Here is a 23,707-nt window from a genome sequence, read left to right as displayed (position 1 = left end):
AATAGAGAACCTGGCCAGAGTATTGGGACCAAAAGATCCTTTGAGTTTCTGGCTTTCAGCAGGCTCTTGGAGGTGGACTGTAGGCGTGCCATTGCTAGAAGAAAAAAAATTACAGAATACAGGGTTGTATAAAGGTGACAACATTGTCTTCTGCCCAGGCTACTCTATGGCCGAGAAACAAACTTGGTAGCTGTAGGGGATTCTGATGTACCTTTTAGAAATTTAAAGACGCTGACACAGTGCTTTTACATTAATTTTAATCAGATGAAGGCATTGTCTCATGGGATTTAATCTGTTTTTTAATAAATCTGTAGATTTTCAAGTTGTTGCAAGCACCATTTACGGACAGCGGTGATGGCCCGATGTTGCGGTTGGAGGAGCTTGGAGACCAGCGCCATGCTCCCTTCAGGCACATCTGCCGGCTTTGCTACAGAGTGCTGCGGCACTCTCAGCAGGACTACAGAAAGAATCAGGTTTGAAATATGTCTGTAGCTCTCAGTGACGCTAACGTTGTTCCAGTGCTCAAAAAAACTAAAAGCTGCATCCCAGTAATGAAACCGTGCTATGCCGTGCTGTGATTCCGCAGTCAGCAAGAGAGTTTTGGATTGCTCAGTTTCACTCTGTCTGGCGTTTTTCATCAGAGACTGTATGCAGCGTAATTAGTACCAGGTCTAAGGGGAATTAAAGAAAACAACAGAACTGTTGTCAAATCCAGGAGAGTTACAAGACCTGCTTCACTCTGGGGTACTACAAGCTCCGTTGAAAAGTTGACCTGTGTATTAAGGCTGTTCATTTTTTCTTGCCATTTATTAGAAACAAACTCCTATCAGATAAGGATAAATACCTTGGTGGTGTCTAGCCTGGGAGGGAGGGAGGTGTTGACATTGTCTGTCACCATTTGTTGTCTGTCAAAAGAAGAACAATTTGAATATAATCCACTTTGTTTCTTGGGATGATGGTATTGACAAACATCTTGCTGTTTTCTGTTATTGAGCATTTTCTTAAATTCTGAGAATTAATGACACCACCTTCCTTCTTCCCGCTGTGTTTTGAAGGAATACATTGCGAAGCAGTTTGGCTTCATGCAGAAGCAAATTGGCTACGACGTCTTGGCTGAGGACACTATTACAGCACTGCTTCATAACAATCGCAAGCTCTTGGAGAAGCACATCACCGCTGCCGAGATTGACACTTTTGTTAGCCTCGTGAGGAAAAATAGGGAGCCCAGGTGAGATCAAAGTGTCGGAGTTTATGATTACCCTTTTCCTCTCAACCTTCTGAGAAAAGTCTGTACCTGCCAGCTTGCTAGTGAGGAAGCACAGCTAGTTCCCTGCTTTTTTGGCACTCACCAGAACTTCCCCCTCGGGCAGCAGTCTCGCTCTGCAGTGTTAAAATGGAGTTCTGAATGTTTTCTTTCTGAAATGTAGATTGCTTCAGTCTAGATCTCAACAAGGATTGATACCCTTCTGGCGTGCGTTTTCCAACAGGTTTTTGGATTACCTCTCCGATCTGTGCGTTTCCATGAACAAGTCTATTCCAGTGACACAGGAGCTGATTTGTAAAGCCGTGCTGAATCCAGCAAATGCAGACATTCTCATTGAAACCAAGTAAGTTGATGCCTTTAAAGATGCTTTTCCTAGTGTGAAACAGAAGGAAGGTGATGCCAAGCTGCGAGCACTGCTGGCACGTCTAGAGAAAGCAGTTCAATATGCGTGGGGTCCTCTTCCAATACACAGTAGACGGGTATTGATGACAGCAGACGTCTGCCATGTGCAGCCTCAGTCCTGCAGGCAGAGAAATCTTTCGGGTATCTCACGTTTGATCAAAGTAGACAGACTTTGCGGGAAGGTGTGCAGGGTCTGGTGGGCCAGATCCTCCTCTGGGCTTCGGGCTTTCCTCCGTGAGCTGTCTGAAGCAAGCGAGCCCGTCTTGGGTGCGTGCCCACTGAGCTCGGCGTGCAGCTGATGCGTCTCGGCTCGCCCGTTTCTCCCTCTGCCGTGAGGATTTTGGTCTCCAGCTCTCCGCACGGCCCTGCCGTTGCTGAAGGATCACAGCAGGCACCAAATCCCAGTTGTCTTTCATAAAGATGGTTTTATTCAGTGCATTAAATAGGGCATAGATAATCATTATAAAAATACTGTGAAAGGAAGCAGGTCTTATCAGGTAGTCTTTAAAACACTAATGGATGAGAGTATTCTTGCACATTTAATTCTCTTCACAAAATCGTAAAGTCTCTATTTCCACCACCACTTAAAATTGCTACATCACTTATTTGTTCTTATCCTGGTGTATTTAATATCTCTTTTTTCAGATGCATGGGTGTTTTTGCTGAAAAGCTAAAAGCCCCCAAAACCTTTTTGGTTTCAGTAGCTGATTTGTTTCCAGTTATTTCACCGTGTAAGCAGAAAGAAATTCTGATCCAGCTGGCATTTATGAGATGCAGAACTAATTGATTTTCAGATATTTTTTTTTTTTTACAAAATCTTTTGCTGATCTGTTGAATGATCTTTGAACCAATTCTCCTGTAAAGATGTTTTTGAAAGTCAGCTAGACGTGTCTTTAACTTCCTTATTTCTTTAGCTTCATCAGTTGAATGAAGCTGAAATATTGGGGGTTTTAGAGACTGAATGGAAAGCTTGTAATCTAAATTAATTCTAACATAATGCTTTTAGTAATAAACCCCAAAGATTTCATGTAGTAAATTGCTACTGCTGAAAGAGTAAGATACTCTGCTTTTACTTCACAGAGTTGAGGCATGAAATTTGTGTTTTCTGAACGCAGGTGAGACCATAACATTAGTTACTTCTATGTCACCAGTACATTTTAGCAGGTGTCTTTTTTAGCAAATGTCTGGAAAGAAATGTTCTAAAAGATCTGCCTGGGTGCTGGCGGTTTGTAACCTAACCTAACCTCCTTCTGGCAGGCTGGTCCTCTCTCGATTCGAGTTCGAAGAAGTGTCAAGTGGAGAAAACGCCTTGGAAGTTGGAGAAGATGAGGAAGAAGTGTGGTTGTTCTGGAGAGACAGTAACAAGGAAATCCGCAGTAAGAGTATCAGAGAGTTGGCTCAGGATGCTAAGGAAGGGCAGAAGGAAGATCGGGACGTACTCAGCTACTACAGGTTAACAGCATGTGCAGTAGTTGGCTAGCAAAGTTCCAGGCTGTGTGGGGAAGCCTGTGGTACGTAGGCTGTAGCTGGTCTGGGGGAAAGGATACTGGTTTCGTGGACTAAGTAGCCATTAGAGAGTGAGGATGAAGTCTCTCTGAAGGGAGAGGTAAAAGCACAAAGTTATTTGTGGTGAGAACTCCAGTTATCAACACGAGCAAGTTTAAACTGAATTTAAAAAAAAAAAAAATAATCAAGTTGAGCCGTAGGGTGCGTGGAGTTTGCCCAGCACTCAGTGCCTGTACGTCTGCCTGGCTTCCTGAGAAGAGGGTGCTGCGAGAGGGCCTGCCCGTTGACCCTTTAGGGTGCCTGGATTCCGATGGTGGTTGGGGTGAACAGCTGCTTGTGGGAAGGACGGGATTTCAGCATGCAGGTGGCTTTGCTTTTGATTTTAGAGAAGTCACTGCTGTTCTCCCTGCCTGCCAAATTTCTTTCTAAGCTCAAAGCCTTTATTGGTCCTGTAGTTCTCAGCAGGAAGATATATGAAGTTACAAAAATGCCACAGGTTTGGCTTGATTAATGTGCAGTGCTCTTTTGTACGGCTTAAGCTATGCTTTTAGCAGTTTCTGACATGAAGCGATGTTTCCAGATGACTTGACAAGACACCAAGTTCTTGGCATAGCGTAAGATCAGGTTTCAGCCCAGACCAAATTCCTGTGTCTGGGTTAGAAACTTCTGAGAGTTAGTTTGAAGGACTCGATTGTGGTGATGCGGAAAGTACAACTAGAGTTTTTTATTTTTAATAGCTATCTTATTTTGCATTATCTCTTCCATTGAAATGGTTCTTGCAGTAGATCTCCTAATACGTGTTTTCGTTTGAGCCTATTGGAGGGCTCAGCTCCAAAGGAGACCTCTTACAGAGATTTTTATAAAAAAAATCTAGCTGCTTTCAAAACAGATTTTCTTGCACTTGTTTTTAAACAGCCTTGATAGTGTTATTATTTTTACTCTAGGTTATAGACTCGTGAACATGCTTAAAAAGAGTTCAGGATATGGTTTAGTCAAATTCCCTCGAGGAGTGCGGAGAGTGAGAAGGAGTCTGCTCGCAGTTAGATGTTCACTGTTTGGGAGCAGTGTTTAGGAAACCTCACAGTTGACACGATTCAACACAAGCCTGGTACGGACACTCGTGAATGTCGGGCACGTGCTTTATGGCCGAAGGCGAATGACCAGCCTGTTGAGCGTGCGTACCTTAAAGGCCCGTTGGTTGCTTTTGGCTTATGGACTGAAAAGCCTAGGAATGAAGCTTAGTTTTTCTCTACCAGTTCTTTGACTGAAGGGAGCAGAGCTCAGCAGTTGTTTCATCAGGTTCCTAATTTTTACTCATTTTATAGTCCATCTATGTTGTTGCCTCAGTGGACAACTGTGGCTTCAGCATCGCTGAGAGGTGTTTGGCCTTGAGAGGTGTTTGGTGTTCCAGCTGAGCTGCCTTCGGTGTTCTGTGGATTCTGCTGTAGCTTTCATAAACAGCGTTACTTAATTCTATGTAACTCTCAGGAAAATACGACGACTCCTTTTATTCTATTTTACCACTGTTACCGTTTACTAGTGTTTGAGAAGTACTTTATTCTTTCCTTAAGAAGCATAGCTATATTACTGGAAAGGGGAAAATTCATTCTGTTCATACAGATAAGAGCATATCGGTACTATACCTGGTGGATGTTTCTGGAAATTAAAGTATAAGCAGTCTGTTTATCTATTTTATTCTTTTTTTTTTTTCCCCCTGAAGATACCAACTAAACCTCTTTGCTAGAATGTGCCTTGATCGACAGTACTTAGCCATAAATGAAATATCTGGCCAGCTGGACGTGGACCTCATTCTCCGCTGCATGTCTGATGAAAACTTGCCGTATGATCTGAGGGCATCTTTCTGCCGGCTGATGCTTCACATGCACGTTGATCGTGACCCCCAGGAACAAGTAACACCAGTGAAGTACGCTCGTCTGTGGTCCGAGATCCCTTCCGAAATTGCTATTGATGAGTAAGTACTTGCTGGAATGGTGTGGGGGAGGAAATTACATCACTCTTGATTTGTAAAACAAAATCAGATCAATCCCAAACTCATGCATTATTTGTACTGTTTACGTTTAAAAATAAACTAAGAAAAAAAGAAAAAAAATCCGTAACATATTGAAACCCTGTAGCTTTTTGCCTGTGATGTTTGCTGGAGAGAATCTCCCTGAGAACAGGCCGACCTTCCTGCGTGTGCGTGGTGTCGGCTGTGGGGCCGCGGGGTCCGTCTCCGGCACGCGCGTGACCACAGCGACGGGCTGCCTCTGGCTCGGGGCAGGGGGACAAGTGACATGCAAGGGAGGGCTATTGCATTTTCCCTCCTGCCACATTTGATTCGAGTACAGACTCTTCAGGGCACACTGTCCCTACGGGAGCTCGCACAATCAGAAGCAAAAACAAGGGGGAAGGCACTGAAACAAGTGGTGTGCTGAGGACAGAGTCACATTCCTTAACCTCTGATGGAAAATACTCTGTACAGCGGTGACAAACCTGTGCAAATCCACAGCTGGACTGGAGACGTGATTTCTCGACCATAGGCTTGTATTAACTCTTCATAGTACAAAAAATTTAAAATTTGTAGTACTTCAGCTGTTCAGAACTCAATCTTTCAGATGGAGAAAATGAATATTTAAAATTCGTGTTAAATGTTAGGAATTTGATTCTTGTCAGTATTAGTACTGGTCTTTATCGGTCTCTGGTTTTTCCTTCCCTTCCCTCCTTACTAGCCCAGTTTTCTTTGCTGAGAGAGATGCAGTAGATCATATCCAACTTTAAATGCCAAAATAAAAACCCAAACAGCTTCAGCCCTGGCAGATGCTGAACAGTGATACGCGATCAAATGGGAAATCAGAAATAGATAGTGGAAGGTGATGGGGGCTGTCTTTTTCAAACACTCTGCACACGCTGAGAAACAAACCTAGGATTTGTATTAAGAAAAATTAATGTCTGCTTTGCATATATGTTGTTTTTATTTGGAGAAAAAAATAGGATCCAGATCCGTCATCTCCTGGCTGCATCTGCTCCCCTTAGTGCTGTACATAGCTTGTCATTGTTTCCACTAAAATAAGAAGGGTTTCTTTTTTTATTTATTGGGACAAAATTCGCTTTTTTGTTTTCCTCAGACATTTTTAAATAGTGCAGAATGAGCATATGGGAGAAAACAGCAAAAGCCAGGAAATTATGGTGTCAGCTTCCTGACTCCCCTCGTTTAGATAAATTATTTAACAGCCTTGAAATTTTCTTAGATTTTGACAAACCAATGTAAAATGGTATTGGGGGGGAAAGCCCTGTGTATTTGCATGCTAAGTTTTGTGTTTTTCTTTTTGTTTTTTTTTGTGTTGTTTTTTTCCTCTTCAGCTATGATAGCAGTGGAACTTCCAAAGATGAAATTAAGGAGAGATTTGCACAAACAATGGAATTTGTAGAGGAATATTTAAGAGATGTGGTGTGTCAGAGGTTCCCTTTCTCTGATAAAGAGAAAAATAAGCTCACTTTTGAGGTAGTTATCCAGTTCTGATTTTATCCTTTTTTTTTTTTTTTTTTTGTTTTTTCTTTTCTGTGACACGTTGGTACTTTTATCAGCACCGGGTAGATTGGCAAATAATTAGTGAGTGCTGAGCCTCGGCAGGCTGCCCCTTCCCAGTGTGGTCCTTTCTCCCTCTGCCAGCAGCCCCGCTGAAGCTTGCGAGTTTGTAGTGGTAGTTCTTGAACTGCAATTAATGAATGTGAGCTGATGTCTTAGATTTGCAGCAGCCTTGTTTACTTGTTGTGCTCTCAGTGTTATTGCAACCTCAAGCCTTACTGGAATAAATAGTCCCAAAAACTAAACACTGTGTCTGCGTGCACAGATAGTGTCTGGAGCTTGCAGTCTTACTCACAAAGCGAGCAGTGCAGTGTCCTGTGACTTACTGACCTATGAAAATAATCTGTGCAAATAAAATGTAGCAAATCCACGCAATAGTATTCCCTAAATAAGCATTAATTTAAGAAAAGATGTGATATTTGTTAAAAAAAAAAAAAAAGGCATTTGAGGGAATATGCTTCAGATAATGGAGCTATGTTAAATATTTGCACTATATGTGAAATTTTTATGTGTGGATCTCGAAGCAGTGGAGGACTTGTGGGGAAGCTTTATAACTTGGTAGCAGTAAGCTTTAGATGTGTGATAATTTTTCTTTGTAAGACAAACCATAAAAAGCATCTGTACGTTCCTGCTGGTCTTGATCTGTCTCACCTTTCCTGCAGTGAGACAGATCCAGTATGATTTTGTAGCTATAGAATATCAAATGCAGATACAGAGTGTTACTCCAGGCATTGCAGTGTTTGTAGGCAAGTAGACAACTTTCTGATGAAATGTAGAACTACACAGTCTTACAGAATTACAAGGTATTATGATAAGAATGTGGCTCGCAGCTAGGTTCTTGATCTTTTCATTGTGTTAAGACAACTTGGTTGTGATAGCAAAATGTTTAGTATTAATGAGGCTTTTTATTATTATTTTGTTAGGTTGTTAACTTAGCCAGAAATCTGATATATTTTGGTTTCTACAACTTCTGTGACCTCCTCAGACTAACCAAAATCCTCCTTGCTATATTAGACTGTGTGCACATCACTACCATCTTCCCTATTACCAAGATGGCAAAAGGCGAGGAAAGTAAAGGTAAGGCTGAAAAACGATTTGCAGAACAGATCCTTCTTGGGTAGTTTCTAGTTCATCTCAAAATGTGAGTGTGGATTTCAAATCTTCTGCTCCTTTCTGTCTGTGGCTCGGCCGTACAGCTGAGTAATGCCTGTGATGAAAGAGGGAGAGGGCAGGGGGCTTCTGCTGGCTTCCGTCTGTTCCAGGGGTTTGGGTGTCCACCTGGCCTTGTTTAATGTTGAGGCAATTTCTCTTCGTAGGGTGTTGGAGGGTCCTTGCCCTGTTACTGCAGTCTCATTACACCATCATAACCTTACCTGTTTCCCTGCCTCTCTGAAGGGAGCAACGTGATGAGGTCGATCCACGGAGTCGGTGAGCTGATGACCCAGGTGGTGCTCAGGGGCGGCGGGTTCTTGCCCATGACCCCGCTTGCTGCTGCTCCCGAGGGTAACGTCAAGCAGAGCGAGCCAGAGAAGGAGGACATCCTGGTAATGGACACAAAGCTGAAGATCATTGAAATACTTCAGGTACTAGCAAGACAAATACGTGTGGCATCTTGTGCTGTCTCTAATCTGAGCATTGCTATAGCGCCGTGCCTTCTGTGCGCCTCTTTAAACGGGTGAAGCATTACAAGGGTGACTTTTTCAGGCATGCAGCACTCAACTTGCATATGATGTTGTTATGCCATTACCGAATGTTTAATAGAAATGAGTTTGCAGTAGATATCTGCGTATTGAAGTGACTTGTAAATACCAGACTTGCTGAAGTGGAGCTCTCATTTTCCACCTTACTGTCTCAGCAATTTCACTGACTCTGCAGGACCATCTTTTTACGTGCCCCAAGGCAGAGGGAGATACTTCAAACTCCTCCTCATACGGCCATCAGCCCATTTGAAGCATGCACATTTGCCAGCCTCGCTGTCTTTTCCGTCTATGTCTGGCTTTTCTCACTTGTTTGCTCCTAAGCCTCTGGGAGACACAGAGAAAGGGTTTTCGCTTTCCCACAGCGCTGCCTTGATCTAGATGTTGCCGCAGACTCACTGCACTGAAATTTCTGGGCTCCCCAGTTCAAGAAAGATGAAGAGCTACTAGAGAGAGTCCAGCGCAGGGCTGCGAGGATGATGAGGGGACCGGAACATCTGCCCTACAAGGAGAGGCTGAGGGAGCTGGGCTTGTTCAGCCTGGAGAAGAGAAGGCTGCGAGGGGACCTTAGAAATGCTTATAAATATCTGGAGGGTGGGTGTCAGGAGGATGGGGCCAAGCTCTTTCCAGTGGTGCCCAGCGACAGGACAAGGGGCAATGGGCACAAACTGAAGCAGAGGAAGTTCCGTCTGAACATGAGGAAGAACTTCTTCCCTCTGAGGGTGACGGAGCCCTGGCCCAGGCTGCCCAGGGAGGTTGTGGAGTCTCCTTCTCTGGAGATATTCCAGCCCCGCCTGGACAAGGTCCTCTACAACCTACTGTAGGTGACCCTGCTTGGGCAGGGGGTTGGGCTGGGTGACCCACAGAGGTCCCTGCCAACCCCTACTATTCTGTGATTCTGTGATCCCCCCCCCAGTGAAGGAGTCCCTTTTCTGTTTGGTAGCTTCATGGGCAAGTTCATGGAGGCCAGAATGCTGCGAAAGCCTTGTGGGCGAAAGCGTGTGGAGCAGCGGGGAAGCTGTGGTGTGCCTTCCCCATGCCCTCGTGGGATGCTTTGCGTGTCGCTGGGTTGGGGGTGATGCTGGTCCCCTCGACAGCAGATGCATCACGCAGGGGAAGCTGGATTCACTTCATGCCACCATTGCTAATTTTAGCTAAAGCCGGAACTTCTCTTGTGGCCTGGCACGTGCAATGGGATATTTTAGCGTGCCAGTATTCCCCCTTTTACTGTGGGCTATTAAAACTGGCATTAAGCATTTTCCCCTAAATCTGAGAGAAGTGCAAGTGTTCTTTCCCTTGTACCCCTTTCCTCGAGAAGGCGGGCTGTGCCGTGCCGGAGGTTTCGCGGGCTGAGCCGGTGGCCGGGCTCTCGGGAGCTGGTGTCCGGCTTCCTCTGCCCCGCGCCCTGCGCGTCGAGACCTGCGCTGGGCTGTCGGGCTCCTGCGGTTTCGGAACGGGGGTGGATGTGCTGCTTCCCTTTCCTGGCAGCGGCGGCGGGGTGAGGGTGCCTCCGTCGGGCAGTGACGAGGAATCAAAGCTCTGCCAAAATCTTTTACTCATAAGTATTCATTACTGTGTGCATATCATACACTCATTGAAATCTATGAAAAAAAAATATCACTGAATTGTGGAGGTTTTTAAGAAAACCTTTATGTACCTCTTCTCCAAGTTAAATCCATATTTTTACTAAGTTGATCATACACGTTGGTAGCACTGCGTTATGTGTAAATCATACATGTGCTGGAAATCGGCAAGTTATTTCAACATTTTCTACTACTTTTCTGTATCATCAGTTTATTTTGAATGTGAGATTGGACTACAGAATCTCCTGCCTACTTTGTATATTTAAACATGAATTTGATGAAAGCAATGCCCAGATGTCCGAATCGCCCACTGGAAGCAGTAATCAAGAAATGCCAGCTAACGTACCAGGTTAGTTGCTTTGCAAAGAATGAATTTGTGTGGGTTGGGGAAGACTCTTTAATCTTAGAGGTGCTAATTGGATAATTGATTCAGGTTCTTGCTTTGGCACATGAACAGTCCCACTGAAGCAGAGGACCCTGCTAGCAGTGGGAGTAACAGTAGGAACCACTTCCATGTACCCCCGAAGAAACCCGGGGTTTGTGTCTGTGTGTTAAGTGTGACCGAGAGCCTGAGATGTATCCTTTAAAGAAAACCTGAAAAAAAGTCATCTGTCATCAAGCTGAATTTAAATCTTTTGTATTGATGTTTCTGGGTGAAGGACAAGGGTCCCCAGAGTAATCTGATTTCCTCCATCCCTTTCCCCTGGCCTGGTGCCTCCTCCCACCCAAATTTCTCTTTTCCAGAGGTTTTGTAGGAAGGCAAGACGTCTTGGAGGTGTCTGTGTCTCAGTGGTGTTTGAAAAGGGTGTGACAAAGCTGTTGAGGAGCTTGTCATGTCCAGTGTTCTTCCCTGAAAGCAGGCTAGGTGGTGGACAGGGTCGATGGGGTGTTGCCACTCGTTATACCACTTTCCAGGGCAAAAGGTGTCCCGTGGTTGGGACCTGTGCTGTGTGGGAATAACTGGACTTCAAAAGTTCTTCCTCAGTTTGGGGACTGTATCTCTAGATGCAAAGGAGAAAGATAAGGAAAGTGTGGTTTAGATGTGAAGCCTTCAGAGGGCGAGTGTTTCTTTTGATCTCACTTCAAAGGGGACGTGTTTACGTTTGTTTCTTGGGCTCCCTGTCCGGCAGCCCCCCGGGGTGCCAGGGCCTTCGGAGCGGGGCTGGCGGGGCGAGCAGCAGCCTTTCTGTGAGCTCAGCTTTGGAAGAAAGGGGTAAACGTTCTTGGCAAAGATGTAAAATCCCTGTGCTCTCATTCCGTTCCCCTTTCCGAATCTGTTAAATGTTGAGAGCTCCGAGTCTCTTTTACCATTTTTATTTTTTGATTTTGGAATATTGGTCGTTGGCCATCTGATAATATATACCTTCTGCTGAAAAAATGCAAAGACCTTTCTGTCTATTGAGCCACAAAGGTATTGCTGTCATTGCTGAATGTATGACTTTAGACCTTCTGAAGGCCGAAGCGTGGTGTTTCTTGTGGACGGCCCCTCTGAATGACACCAGGTCCCATCAGTGTCCTGCAGTGATGCTGGTGCACTCTGAAAATAGGCAAGAGAGGAATAAGCTTGGATGTTGCTGAAATTATTAAACAGTTTATTTTGTGAGCTGAGGACAGGTTAATTTATTGTCTTATGGTATCTAAGCAGGCTGCTTCAGTAAGCTCTCGCGTTCCTTTTGGCTTGTAATGACCCCTCGCTTACCCCTCCATCACCACTTGCTGTTTAAAACGGTTTTAGGCTGCAAAAATGTCTTTGGTGCATCTCTGACATAGCGCCTTTGTCTTGTTTATTTTCTCAGGAGCCCTCGACTTTGAACATATTGAAGAGCAAGCGGAGGGGATCTTTGGTGGAAGGAAAGTATCTCTTCACTGGTGCTAATCCAGGGGTAGCTCCGAAGTTCCCAGCTGCAGCCCTCGGGGCTCCCGAGGCGTGGGGATTGCAGCTGAACGCGAGGTGGTGGCTGGGACGAGGTTGGAAACAGCCACCACAGTGACCTAGGCTTGGTTTTCCTGAAATGCCTTTGATACAGCTCAAAGTAGTGTCCATTTGGGTTAAAAGCTACGAATAAAGGACAGGGGTCCTTCAGCCAGGAAAATCTTCACATGTGTGGGTGAAAGCCAGGTTGGAGGATTAGTGCATCTGAGCTGAACGCTGCAGTGAAATCTTAGGTGGAAAAGTTTGTGTAGGCAAGGACTGGGCCTTCTGCTGAGGTAAATGCAGCACTGAACGGCACAGGCATGACAGAGCACAGCAAGCTGTGCCTTCCCCGCCTGCCTGCCTGCCGCAGCAGCTGAGAGCCCTTCTGAAGTGGCGTGACGGCACGTCAGGGACAGGCTCCAAGTACTTGAGCTTGTCCTTAAGCTGCTCAAAGCTGCAGCTGTTTTCTGTAAACCCAAGAAAACTGGTTTCTGAAATGAAGGTAGAAGGGGAGGGAGAGATTCACTTACAGAATTAAGAGCCAGAATTTTTAATGTAAGCGTGCAGGCTCAGTTGGAAGCAGAACAGGGAGAAGATTCAGGGGGCACTGATAGGATACAACAGGAGTTTGTCATGCTCAGAAAAGAAGTGCAGGGGAAAGAGAGGGAAGAGGAGGATTTCAGGTGCTTCACATAATTAGCATTGCAACCTGGACACTGAGGTAGGGTTTTATTTCATCGGTAGTGAGAAAGGTTGGTACCAGGAATGGGCAAGAACAGTTTGAGCAATAGGGCGAGGCTGACATAGGGACAAATACTTTGGCATAGTCTGACCCTGAAAAATGTAAGCTGGACAAGGTAAGCTGAGTGAGCCGTGATTAATGAGATGCTGGAGTAGCCTCCCTATTAAGCAGTACACCGAAAAACCCTGTGTGTCTGAAGATAGTGCTTTATTTGATAAATTTCCCCTTTATTGGAAAGTAAGAAAAAAGATTTTCTGCTGCTGCTGACTGGACTTCAGACCTTGCTGGGACATTCAGTCTAATATGGTAGTGAACTCTGCGCTCTGTTTTCAGTGAGGAGAATACACCGCTGGATTTGGACGACCACGGTGGCAGAACCTTTCTCAGAGTTCTGTTGCATTTAACGATGCATGATTATCCTCCTCTGGTGTCTGGAGCGCTGCAGCTACTCTTCCGGCACTTCAGTCAGAGACAAGAAGTCCTTCAAGCTTTTAAGCAGGTATGTGTGTGTATTAAGGGAGTTATTCCTCATCTGAATATATATGTATTGCAGCTAAAAACAATCCTTTTGTGCAACTAATGAATTGCATTCGTGTAAGGTTCAACTGCTTGTTACCAGCCAAGATGTTGACAACTACAAGCAGATAAAACAAGATCTGGACCAGCTGAGGTCCATTGTGGAAAAGTCGGAGCTTTGGGTGTACAAAGGCCAAGGTCCTGATGAGGCTATGGATGGAGTGCAAGGTGAAAACGAGCACAAGAAAAAAGAGGTAATTGGGTTGTGTTTGCGCAAATTCACGTGTTAGTATTTTATGAAGATGTAACTGTTCCCAGAAATGTGATAAACCCCCCATCTTTCCAGCACGCTGCATAGCCTGGTGAGGCTCTCTGTATGGCTTTTAGATTAAGGCAAGAGTAAGAGGAGAGCTGGAGCTAGTTGATGCCCTGAAGAGGAAACTGCTCGGGATTAGCAGCCACTGAAGTGTCATCTTCAGGCTCTGCCAGAGCGGTTGGTTGGAGTTTGCTCTGGCTCCCGAGGTCTATCCTGTCAGCAATGACAGATTGCTGGGGTTCTGTATGGTCAGAAGTCCCTCAAATGGTGAGAGGGCAGAGCTGTGAACTGTTCAGGTGGTGCGTTTGGAATCATGGCACTATGGTTAAAAGAAAGAAGAGAATGGTGCTTCATCTGTACCTGATAATGCGGGACTTGCTTGGCATGCACATCTGGCTTTGAACTGATTAAACACCTTTGCCTCCATATAAATTGTGATGGAATAGAAAAGGCTGGGTGAGGGAATTCAAGAATAGTCCCTGGGTTATGAACATTGGTTGTTGGAAGTAAATAAAAGTAATTTACTTGTTGCTTTCCTTGTGCATAGTGCTGTGAGGCATCCCTTGATATCTATGGAATGGCAGTTCAGTAATAGTAGAGGGGGAGAGGAAATGAGAAGGGTTTTGGGGGGAGACATGATTACAGACAGAAGGTGACAAGCAAAGGAAAGAACAGGAGGTTGCTGTCTGTAAAGAATCATCCCACCCTCACCTTATTTTATGATACAGAGATTAGTGTGACTTGACAAGATATTTGTATGTATTTTTCTGAGACCATCAGAAAGTAGAAGGAATGGCATTCCTTTCCAGGAGGAGAGCAGGCAATATCCTAGAATGGTGATTTTAGCCTTCATGGAGGCAACTGTGTAAGCTACTAATAAATTCTCTGATTTTATCCTCAGGAAGGTCACAGCAAGTCCCAAAAGCCTGAAAGTACCAGCAGCTACAACTACCGTGTAGTAAAAGAGGTAAAACTTTGATTCTGGATAGTTATATGGAAGTGTCGATGAGTAACGCAGCTCTGGAGAGCTGCAGTCGGAGGGAGGCACCCGGGAAAGTCTGAGTCACTCTTCCATTGTGGAAACTATTTGCTGAGTAATAACATATCCCAACTTGAATGAGAAGCCAGGAATATAATAAGCACGACATGTGTATGGTTTCCTTAAGAATGGATTAGTGGGAAGCACAACATTTTGCTGCTGTTACAATGGTAACACAATATTTTTATTGTTAAGGGCATTGAAGGAAGTAAGCAAGTGGAGCAGCTGTTTAATTTTCCCTGCCCTGAGTAGCTTACACTCAAAACCACCGTGCTGTTGAAATTTAATTTCAAAAATCCCAGACCAAGAGCATGCGTTGGCGCTGGTGTGCTGTTAGCTGATGGGATTGCCATGGCACCGTGCTGTGGAGCCCGGCGCTGGGTTCAGGGGACACAGTGGCATTCTGCAGGACCAGCCCTAGTCAGAGGGGTGGTGGATGTTGCCCAGGCCGGTGAGCCAACAGATGAGGTGATAGTGCTGCTGCCACACGGCTTCCCTCGCCCGTGCCGGGTGGCACGAGGCTGTGCTGGCTGCTGCGGCGCTGGGGTGGGGGTAGCTGCTGCTCGAGCAGGCAGCACCCACCATCGCTCTCCCGGAGCTTCTTGGTTCCCCCTCGGTCCTTCTGCACCTCTGCTGTTGTTGCAGGAGCAGCCAGGCCTTAGCCTGCTCTTAGCTCCTCGACTCAAGACCCCCAAACCTCATTTTGCTGCCTAGAGCTGCTCTGGTCTGTGCAGATGCATTTCTTTCACTCTCTGCGAGCCGCCTGGCGTGTTCTGAAATAAAATGCGGAATTTCAGCTCTAAAGCCAGTGTCTTCTGCAGATCCTCCTGCGGCTGAGCAAGCTGTGTGTTCAGGAAAGCGCCTCGGTCCGGAAGAGCCGTAAGCAGCAGCAGCGACTTCTGAGGAACATGGGAGCTCACGCGGTTGTTCTGGAGCTGCTGCAGATCCCTTACGAGAAGGTTGGGTTTCTGTACGGCTGGCACCGTGCTTCACGTCACGTTGACGGGCTTTTAATACCTCCTCTGAATCTCCTTGAACCTTCCACCTTTATACTGCATGCAAAGAGACTATTTTAACTGTCCACGCTTCAAAAATAAGAGTCTTTGCCTATGCAGTGTTGTGCACTATCTCCTGAAGAAATATTTGCCCCTTGTAGGTCAGAGTAAGACCAAGGCTCAGCGCTCAGCTTTTCACGGGAGGCGTGCACTGCCTGGAAGTTCAGCTGTGCTGGTGGAAGCCAGACCCTCGTTAGTGCGACGGGGCGGCCGTGTGGCAGCCATCCCGGGAACACAGAGCGAACCAGGGTCCCCACAGGGTTCATTAGCAGGTCTGCCCAGTAGTCAGACGCAGACCCTCCCGGTTGCAGGGTCCCACACTCCCCTTTAGAAATGAAGGAACATCAGCTGGCTGTCCGGGCGAGGTCTGCTGTCCTCGTGGAGCCGTATCCGAGTGCCGTGTAATGCCAGCCACGCAGGTTGAAGCCTGCTGTGACTGGGTTGCTGTACGGTTTGAGGTTGCCCAGCACCTTGTTGTGCTGAGGAAGCACGCCCTGAGCTCGTCAACGGGTACTTATCGCTGCAGAGGTGAGGGGGCTCTGCATATTTTCCCCATCACTCTGCTGTCCTCTGTTCCAAACTCTATGGATTTCTGAGAACCCTGATTAATGTTAAGCTAAGTCTCATGCTGTCTTGCTTCATGTTTTGCTAAAAAATCAGCAGCAAGAACACCCTCCAGCACCTCTTGTCACCTTTCTGTCCCATGCATGTGAAAGCATATTGGACAGGCGGTGTGGAAGGTGTTTCACCCTTGGAAATATATGGAACTCCTTAAAAATAAAAGCAGACGCTGATTTTTCCAAACTGCATTTTATATCATCAGTGGACTGGTAATCCACACTGATGTCAGAGGAAAGGCACCAGTTCCTGAACTGTACTTGGAAGCGTGCAAGCAGTCTGCAGATTCCAGTAAATATAAATTGGGCTTGACGGTTGCAAGAATAACTTTCCATCTCCTCTTTGCCATGAACTACCTATCTGTCGCTGCTGACACGCGTTTCGATGGAACATGGCAGTCTTCCTCTGTAGCCCCAAGGTGATGATGTGTGGTTTGGCCAACGTGCTGGTATGTTCAGAAGTGTAAAAGTGACTGAAGCACGTTGCCGGCAGGCTTGGCCATGGACTATGCAATTTTAGAGAATAAACTACTGTAATTTCTATCATGGTCTTTATTTCTGGTGATCTTTAAAACTGTGAAGCAGGCCAAACTCATCCCTAATGTCTGTGAGCTGGGTGGAGGTTTGTTTTTCTTCGGAGTGTGAGAGAGACGTGACAGTTCCCTTGCAGAGCTGGAGCTGCGGCTCATCCCGTACTCACCTGAAAGTGAACCTGCAGATTCTTTTTAACCCCATCTTATTTGTCATGCAATCACAGGCTGAAGACACGAGGATGCAGGAGATAATGAAGCTTGCACACGAGTTTTTACAGAACTTTTGTGCTGGGAACCAACAGAACCAGGCATTACTGCACAAGCACATAAACCTGTTCCTTAACCCAGGGGTAAGAGTAACCTCATGCCGTGATTTATTCTTTTTTGTAGCAAGAAAAGAGAATGGATTGTCCTTGGTGATCGCCTCTGGGCTTGTTCTGATGGAAGATTGGTTGAAAGGGTCACATTTTGTTTTCATTCTGCAGCCTTGAAAGTTGGCAAGATCTGTTTGTTTCAGCGTAGAAAGTTCAAGAGGCTGAAATGGACTGAAAAACAGGCTGAGATATGAGCTGTTGTGTTGAAAGATTAGGTCCTCAGAATTGTTCTTTTCAGTCCTGCACCCTGCAGGAGAGCTGACTTTATCCTGACCTCTGTGTGGGTTTGGTGGTGTGTTTATTTTCTAATTTCTCTCTTTCTCTCATCCTCTCCATTAGATTCTGGAAGCAGTAACAATGCAGCACATTTTCATGAACAACTTCCAGCTTTGCAGTGAGATTAACGAACGCGTTGTTCAACACTTTGTCCACTGTATCGAAACACATGGCAGAAACGTTCAGTACATAAAGTTCCTGCAGACAATTGTCAAGGCGGAAGGAAAATTCATTAAGAAATGCCAAGATATGGTAATGGCTGAGGTGAGAGCTGCAGAGATTTGCAAGGTCTGAACAGAAGCTTTCGCATACCATTTGGTGAAAATGACAAATTGATCCTCTCGCTTCTGGGACTGCCAAGAAGCTGACAGTTAGCTCTCACAATGCAAAAAGAGCATACAGCTACCAGAAAGCGCAGGCTTTTTTGTGACTGAAGGCTTGCTGAGCTCTTCACCCGTAGGTATAACAAGTGGTCGGTTATTAATGGCGCTTACAAGTAACTTTGCAGGCTGCTACAGAGCAGCATATAGGTGGGCTGATGAAGCAAGGGTGCCTTTCTCTAGCAAAATTGGTTAGAAGAGAAATAGCTCCATATCAAAATCGCTAATGCAGAAGGAAAACTTTACCATGATAGTATTTTGATGGAGATTTCGTGTCTTACCAAGGTCTGCATTATTCAGCTGTGCAGGTGCTGAAGGGGGAAAAGTCTGAGGGTCTTCAGAAATTTGGGTGTCTACATAACTGGGAAGCGGAGGTGTCAGGGTAGAAGAGAGAGGTGAGAGAAGGGGGAATAAGTCCCTTGAAGTTGGATATTGGACGTGATCTGTTTGACAGCGCATCGGCGCGTCTGGTGGGATTTTTATTGGCCTCCTCAGCAGGGGGAGCCCAAGGATCAGATTTGTCAAGCGCTGGCCTTTGTGCCTCAGTCTTACTTGGATTCATCGAAGGTCTTAAATATTTCATCCTTCAGCTCAAAAATGGTTTCACGAGCTTCTCGACGCAATGTCGAGTTTGCGAGGTGCTCAGCAGTCGGCTTCTACAGGGGTCAGCGGCTGCTGAGAAAAGGGGGGCTTGCCTTGGGGTTGCCTTCTGGCTTTTATCTAGCTGAGCCCTGCGGGAGGAGAGCCCCAGGTCCCTCTGGCTGCCTACTCAGAGGTGCCCAGCCCAGAGCAGCTCTCGGTTTGCTCATTCTCATTCCCTTCGTGGAGTTAGAGGAGGTCTGAAAATGCAGGCAGCCGGGTCTCAGACGTGAAGCTGATAGAAACCTTCAGCGTGTGACTTCACGTGTCACTCGCTAGCCTTGGAAAATTGATGATGTTTGTTCAGAAGGGTGGAATTACTGAGCCCTGCAGTCCTCCCATCCGGCGAGCCCCTGGGGCGTTGCTCTGAACCAAACGGCGTGTCTGCAGCTAGCTGTGTGAAAAAGTCAGCTGAGGCCGTACGCGCGGAACGAAAAGGCACAATGGAAAGTCACAAGCTTCTTGGCACAACTTCTGTCTCAGCAGTCGCTTGGACTGCCTTTGAAGTTCCCCAGCAGTTCAGAAGTGGTAAATCCTTCAAGAGAAAATGTCATGCCCGAGCCCTCTGTCCCGTGGAGGGGGCACAGGAGGAATGCCCAGCTGACTCGGTGGGCTGCACTCCTTTTAAGTGCCTAAAGAATAGCTAAGCGGGCTTTGATCTGCTGACGGAGGGCTTTTCTCTCTCGGTAGCTGGTGAATGCAGGAGAAGACGTCCTGGTGTTTTACAATGACAGAGCCTCCTTCCAGACGCTGGTGCAAATGATGAGATCAGAGAGGGATCGGATGGATGAAAACAGCCCGCTGATGTACCACATCCACTTGGTAGAACTGCTGGCCGTCTGCACAGAAGGCAAAAATGTCTACACAGAAATAAAATGCAACTCCCTGCTTCCTTTGGATGACATTGTTAGGGTAGTAACCCACGAGGATTGCATACCTGAGGTGAGGGCTGGCCGGAGGCGCTGGCCTGTCTGTATTTGAAATGTGCTGGCTTGGAGTGGGAGATGTGGTATCCCCGAGTCTGGCCTGGGAGAGGCGGCGGGGCGGGTGACAGAGAAGACAGCGGAGAGCTGGGAAACTCTGTTCCTCCCCTGCTTCTGCTATCAGCAGCCCCACTGCGTCTGGATAGTGAGGCAAAATCGGTTTATACTGGTTTCCTTGCCCTTAAAATGGGGATGCGATGCTGTCCTTGCTTGTTTTATAGGGATCGTGAGGCCGAGAGGTTTATGGCGTGTGCTCTAACCTTGAACAGATGGTTCTGCAGAACTGGAAGTGATTGTTATGCTGACGTTTGGTCTGCAGTAATCCTGGTGGTTTTTATTGGATGATGTCTTGCTATTCATGGCATTAAATTTCACCAGTGCTTAAATAAAAGGAAGAAGTAGAACTACAAATGATTTATACAGCAGTTTTAATGTGACATTATGTTCATTCATAATACCATTCAGGTTTTTATTTTTTAATAGTAATTTTTTTCCTCCGCTTTTAGGTCAAAATTGCGTACATCAACTTCTTGAATCATTGCTACGTGGACACAGAAGTAGAAATGAAAGAGATTTACACCAGTAATCATATGTGGAAGCTGTTTGAGAACTTCCTAGTTGACATCTGTCGGGTAATGATTTCTGTATCAGAATTACAAAAGCTTAAATGAACCTGTTTAGTATACAGCAGGAAGAATAAGACAGAACAGTGCAACAAGGCAATAAGTACGCTGAATACTGCGTTCCTTCAAATTTATGCGTGCCTTCTTTTCCTTACGCCTGTGGATTTCATTAGTCATATTCCATGGAACGCATTAATATTTTCCTTGAGAAAAAAAATGAACCCGACAAACCTCAGAAAAGCCCCACACCCTGCTCTTTTGTCTAATGCGTTTTTCTGTTCTGCCACCTGGCTTGCATATTCTGGCCAGGGTAGTGAGCTCCTTCCCGAGCAATAGTCAACACTTTTTGGCAGGTCAGGACAAATTTTTTCCAAGCTTGGCATTTGTTTGGCCATATGGCTTTTTGCCTGGGATTCCAAGTATTTCCCCATACGAAAGCATTACACCTCAGTCCTCCCTACCCTACTGTTTTCTTTCCTCTAAGGCACTCTGGTTTTTTCCTTTCCTGCTAAACATGCTATATGCCAACACATTAAAGCAGTAACAATATTGGGCTTCTGCTTTTGTGTGTGCTGGAAATGCAGAGATCCAGGCGTCATAAATATCTTTGTGTCAGGGAACTGCTGTGAGCAGAACATGCAAAATCAAGAATTTTAGTCTGTAACACTAATTAATCTCCCTTGGTTGAACTGCTTCTGACCAAAGAATTGAATTGTCTTGCAGGCTTGTAACAACACCAGCGACAGAAAGCATGCTGACTCCATATTGGAGAAATACGTTACAGAAATAGTGATGAGTATAGTCACCACTTTCTTCAGTTCCCCCTTCTCTGATCAGAGCACTACTTTGCAGGTAGGACAACCTAGAGAGACAGAGAAGTGAAAATATGCTGCCAGCGCACTGATATTCATTCCACTTCGGTTTCATTTACCGGTTAAAATGGAACACGCGTGTTTGGAATGGGGGAGCAGATATGTATGCTTTGACGAGGGTGTTTCTTTGGCTGTAGAACTGGAAGGATTTATAGGTCAGGGTAGAGATGTTTTTCTAGAGAGGCTGAAGTGTCACGTTCCTTCATTAGTAGATTCAGCTCTGTGCTACCACAGAGATCACACAGGTCTTTTGGAGAGAGTTTCTATGTGTCATTATCAGGTTCCAGGTGAGAAAAATCACACTGCAAGTAGGGAAATGAAAGACTGGTCGGTGGTTTGTACTGCAGTTGTATCTAAGGGCTCCTCTTTGCAGCTGTAGATCAGAGTACGGTCGAATAAGATGATGTGGGCAGGAGCAGGAGAGCAAACAAGCGATTTTGCTCAGGGGTAGTTTGGCACGCGAGCTGTCTAGCAGTGGTGAAGCAGTAGCACGGCAGCAAGGAGTTCTCCAGAGCGCCATGAAGAAGGAAGATAAAGCTTTGGTTGCAAGCTTTGCAGACAGGAGGAGGAGGTGTTGCGTTGCAGAGGGCAGCGGTGATTGTTTAAAGAAAGCATGCTTTTATAGGAAGGTTCTAATTTCCTTTAAAAACAAAAAAAATTTGGTGTTTTTCATTAAGCTGGGTAATTCTTTGTCGTCTTCAAAAGTTGGGGAGATGTGGAGGAAAAGCTGGGAACATTTGTGAAGTGACAGAAAGTAGAGATTTCCCCTGCAGAAGAGCAGTGTCAGGACGTTGCCCTCGTGTTTGTATTGCAGCACAAAGATAACATCGTGCTTTTATTCACAAATAACATTGTGGGAGGAGTGTGGGTGGAGTGGTCAGGTGCCTGGCAGGTCTGTCAGAAGTTGGAGTGTGGTAGTTGTTGAAACTTGATGCATCCTCGTCGTGCCAAAGGCGGTCATTGGGAGTGCAAACTCCAGGTTTGTCACTGAACGCGGCTGGCAGCAGGTGAGGAGGCATCTGGCTCCCGAAAGTGGCCATAAAGGGCGCTTGGCAATTGATGTGTCAGTCCCTCATCCAAGAATTTCTGCTGACCCTTTGGATCGTGGTGCACTGCCTGGGTGCTGCGGTGCTCCAGGGCAGCGCACGTGGAACTGCGGCGTGACCGCGTCGGGTCAAGACCTTTACCTGCTCAGTATGAGCAAGAACGTTCCTGCTTTTCCCTCGCTGCCTGCCCGTATCTCTGCCCTCCCTGAGGCAGGCCGAGTGCTCAGCCCGTGTCTGGATGACCGGTGGCCAGCCTGATGTGCCAGCTGCTGGGCGTTCAGCACAGCCCTGCCTCTCGCAGGCTGACGCAGCCCTCCTTACTCCACCAAGGAGACGGTCACACCGACAGCAACCGTGCTGCGCTGGAGGTTGGCTCAGATGCTCTCAGATTGCCAAGCTATGGGCATGGCCTGCGACGAGAGCGCAGCGAGCTGCGGCGGCTGTGTTTGGGCTGAGCAGCTTTGGTAGGGTTGTGTCTCAACTCCCGCGAGCCTGAGCAGTCCAGCAGTTGGTTTGCTCCTCGTGTGACTTCAAAACGCCAGCTGCTATCGCGCTATCAGCCTCCATGCGAGTTTGTCAAAGCTTCATCTAAGGAAAATGAGAAATTGAGATCGTTAGCCTTGTTCCCCAGGGTGCTGCCCTTCTCTCTCTCCTCTGTTCCGTGCACCTTGGCTCTCACGCTTTGAATTGTCATCTCTGAGAGTGCAGCATTTGAATACACTTCCTTACCATCATATTTTACCCATCTGTCAATTTTATGTCAGCAGTTTCTCTTTAGTTTCTCAGTCTCTCCCTCTGTGTAGCAGGATGAAGTAACTTATTTCACCTCTCTCTTACCATCTCGGGTGATAGCTCTGTCTTACCCTAGATTCATCTTTCCATCTCGTCAGTTAAAAGCTCTGTTTCTCTCCCTTTTTCTGCCTGTCGAGACCCTTGCCCGTAACCAGGGACTCTCCCGTCCGTGGGGTACAGCCCGCTGGACCGCCTGGCTCCGCGCATCGCTCCTCTGGGTGGGATTTTTCCCCGCAGGGCCATCTGCGGCCGCCGCTACCCGGCCTGGTGCCGCCGTCTCCGCAGGCGAGTGGCCGTTGCCCCGCTCTCTCCGCGTTGTCTTTTGGATCCGGTGACTCCCCGTCCTTTCTGCCGCACCGTGTCATCTCGCTCCTTCCCCTGCGAGCCTCTTCTTGTCTCGTGCTCCTTCGTGTTACGGCTTGTTCGCCTGAGATTGTACCTCCTTTGAGTCAGGGCCAGCCTTGCTTGTTCAAGGAACACCTTGTACATCTGTCATGCAGTTAAAATAATACGAAATTAGGAGAACATAAATATGTCTTTTCAGAGAGCGGCTGTCCAAACCTTCCTCTTTAGCAAGTTCTGTTTAGCCCGTTTGCCTCCTAAGGGTGCTGCTGCCCAAGGCTTTGCTTCGCAGGCGTAGTTGGAGGCACGTGCAACACGGAGTAAATTTCTCATTTGATTTGTTGACCTAGTTTAAGTAAATAAAATGTCTCTGAAGCTTTTTAGGACCGAAAAGTCTCTAAATATGAACTGAAAGGAGTTCCTGGGTGGCCTAAAGTGCGGGTATTTTCAGTGCCCTTGGAGAGTAATGCTGTGTGCCGTGTGTTTGGTGATTGGGCTATTTCTAGACAGGTTAATAGCTGTTTGCCTCTTAGTAATTTTTGGTTCTTGAGTTTTGATTCTCCTTTTGTACATTTCATAATGGTGTTATTTGATTAATTGATCTAGTAG

At 46.4% G+C, this 23,707-nt stretch overlaps 1 protein-coding gene across 7 annotated transcripts in view; it reads left to right on the top strand.

Annotated features, from left to right (window-relative positions):
- The window catches only part of ITPR1 (inositol 1,4,5-trisphosphate receptor type 1), a 184,183-nt gene that overhangs the window by 68,125 nt on the left and 92,351 nt on the right, over positions 1–23,707 (top strand). For all 7 annotated transcript variants that reach the window (XM_075433115.1, XM_075433114.1, XM_075433111.1 and 4 more), the window contains 19 exons: positions 315–473; positions 1,056–1,228; positions 1,488–1,607; positions 2,924–3,118; positions 4,893–5,144; positions 6,533–6,674; positions 7,682–7,835; positions 8,154–8,341; positions 10,249–10,387; positions 11,835–11,889; positions 13,029–13,194; positions 13,295–13,465; positions 14,429–14,494; positions 15,388–15,525; positions 16,996–17,121; positions 17,485–17,685; positions 19,131–19,382; positions 19,930–20,055; positions 20,770–20,898. In XM_075433115.1, the coding sequence (XP_075289230.1) occupies positions 315–473; positions 1,056–1,228; positions 1,488–1,607; positions 2,924–3,118; positions 4,893–5,144; positions 6,533–6,674; positions 7,682–7,835; positions 8,154–8,341; positions 10,249–10,387; positions 11,835–11,889; positions 13,029–13,194; positions 13,295–13,465; positions 14,429–14,494; positions 15,388–15,525; positions 16,996–17,121; positions 17,485–17,685; positions 19,131–19,382; positions 19,930–20,055; positions 20,770–20,898 (2,952 nt within the window). The remainder of the gene's footprint in view (positions 1–314; positions 474–1,055; positions 1,229–1,487; positions 1,608–2,923; positions 3,119–4,892; positions 5,145–6,532; positions 6,675–7,681; positions 7,836–8,153; positions 8,342–10,248; positions 10,388–11,834; positions 11,890–13,028; positions 13,195–13,294; positions 13,466–14,428; positions 14,495–15,387; positions 15,526–16,995; positions 17,122–17,484; positions 17,686–19,130; positions 19,383–19,929; positions 20,056–20,769; positions 20,899–23,707) is intronic.

Source organism: Opisthocomus hoazin, chromosome 11, assembly GCF_030867145.1.
Source record: "Opisthocomus hoazin isolate bOpiHoa1 chromosome 11, bOpiHoa1.hap1, whole genome shotgun sequence".
In the NCBI taxonomy this organism is placed as follows: domain Eukaryota; kingdom Metazoa; phylum Chordata; class Aves; order Opisthocomiformes; family Opisthocomidae; genus Opisthocomus; species Opisthocomus hoazin.
This window is presented reverse-complemented; position numbering and strand designations above follow the sequence as displayed.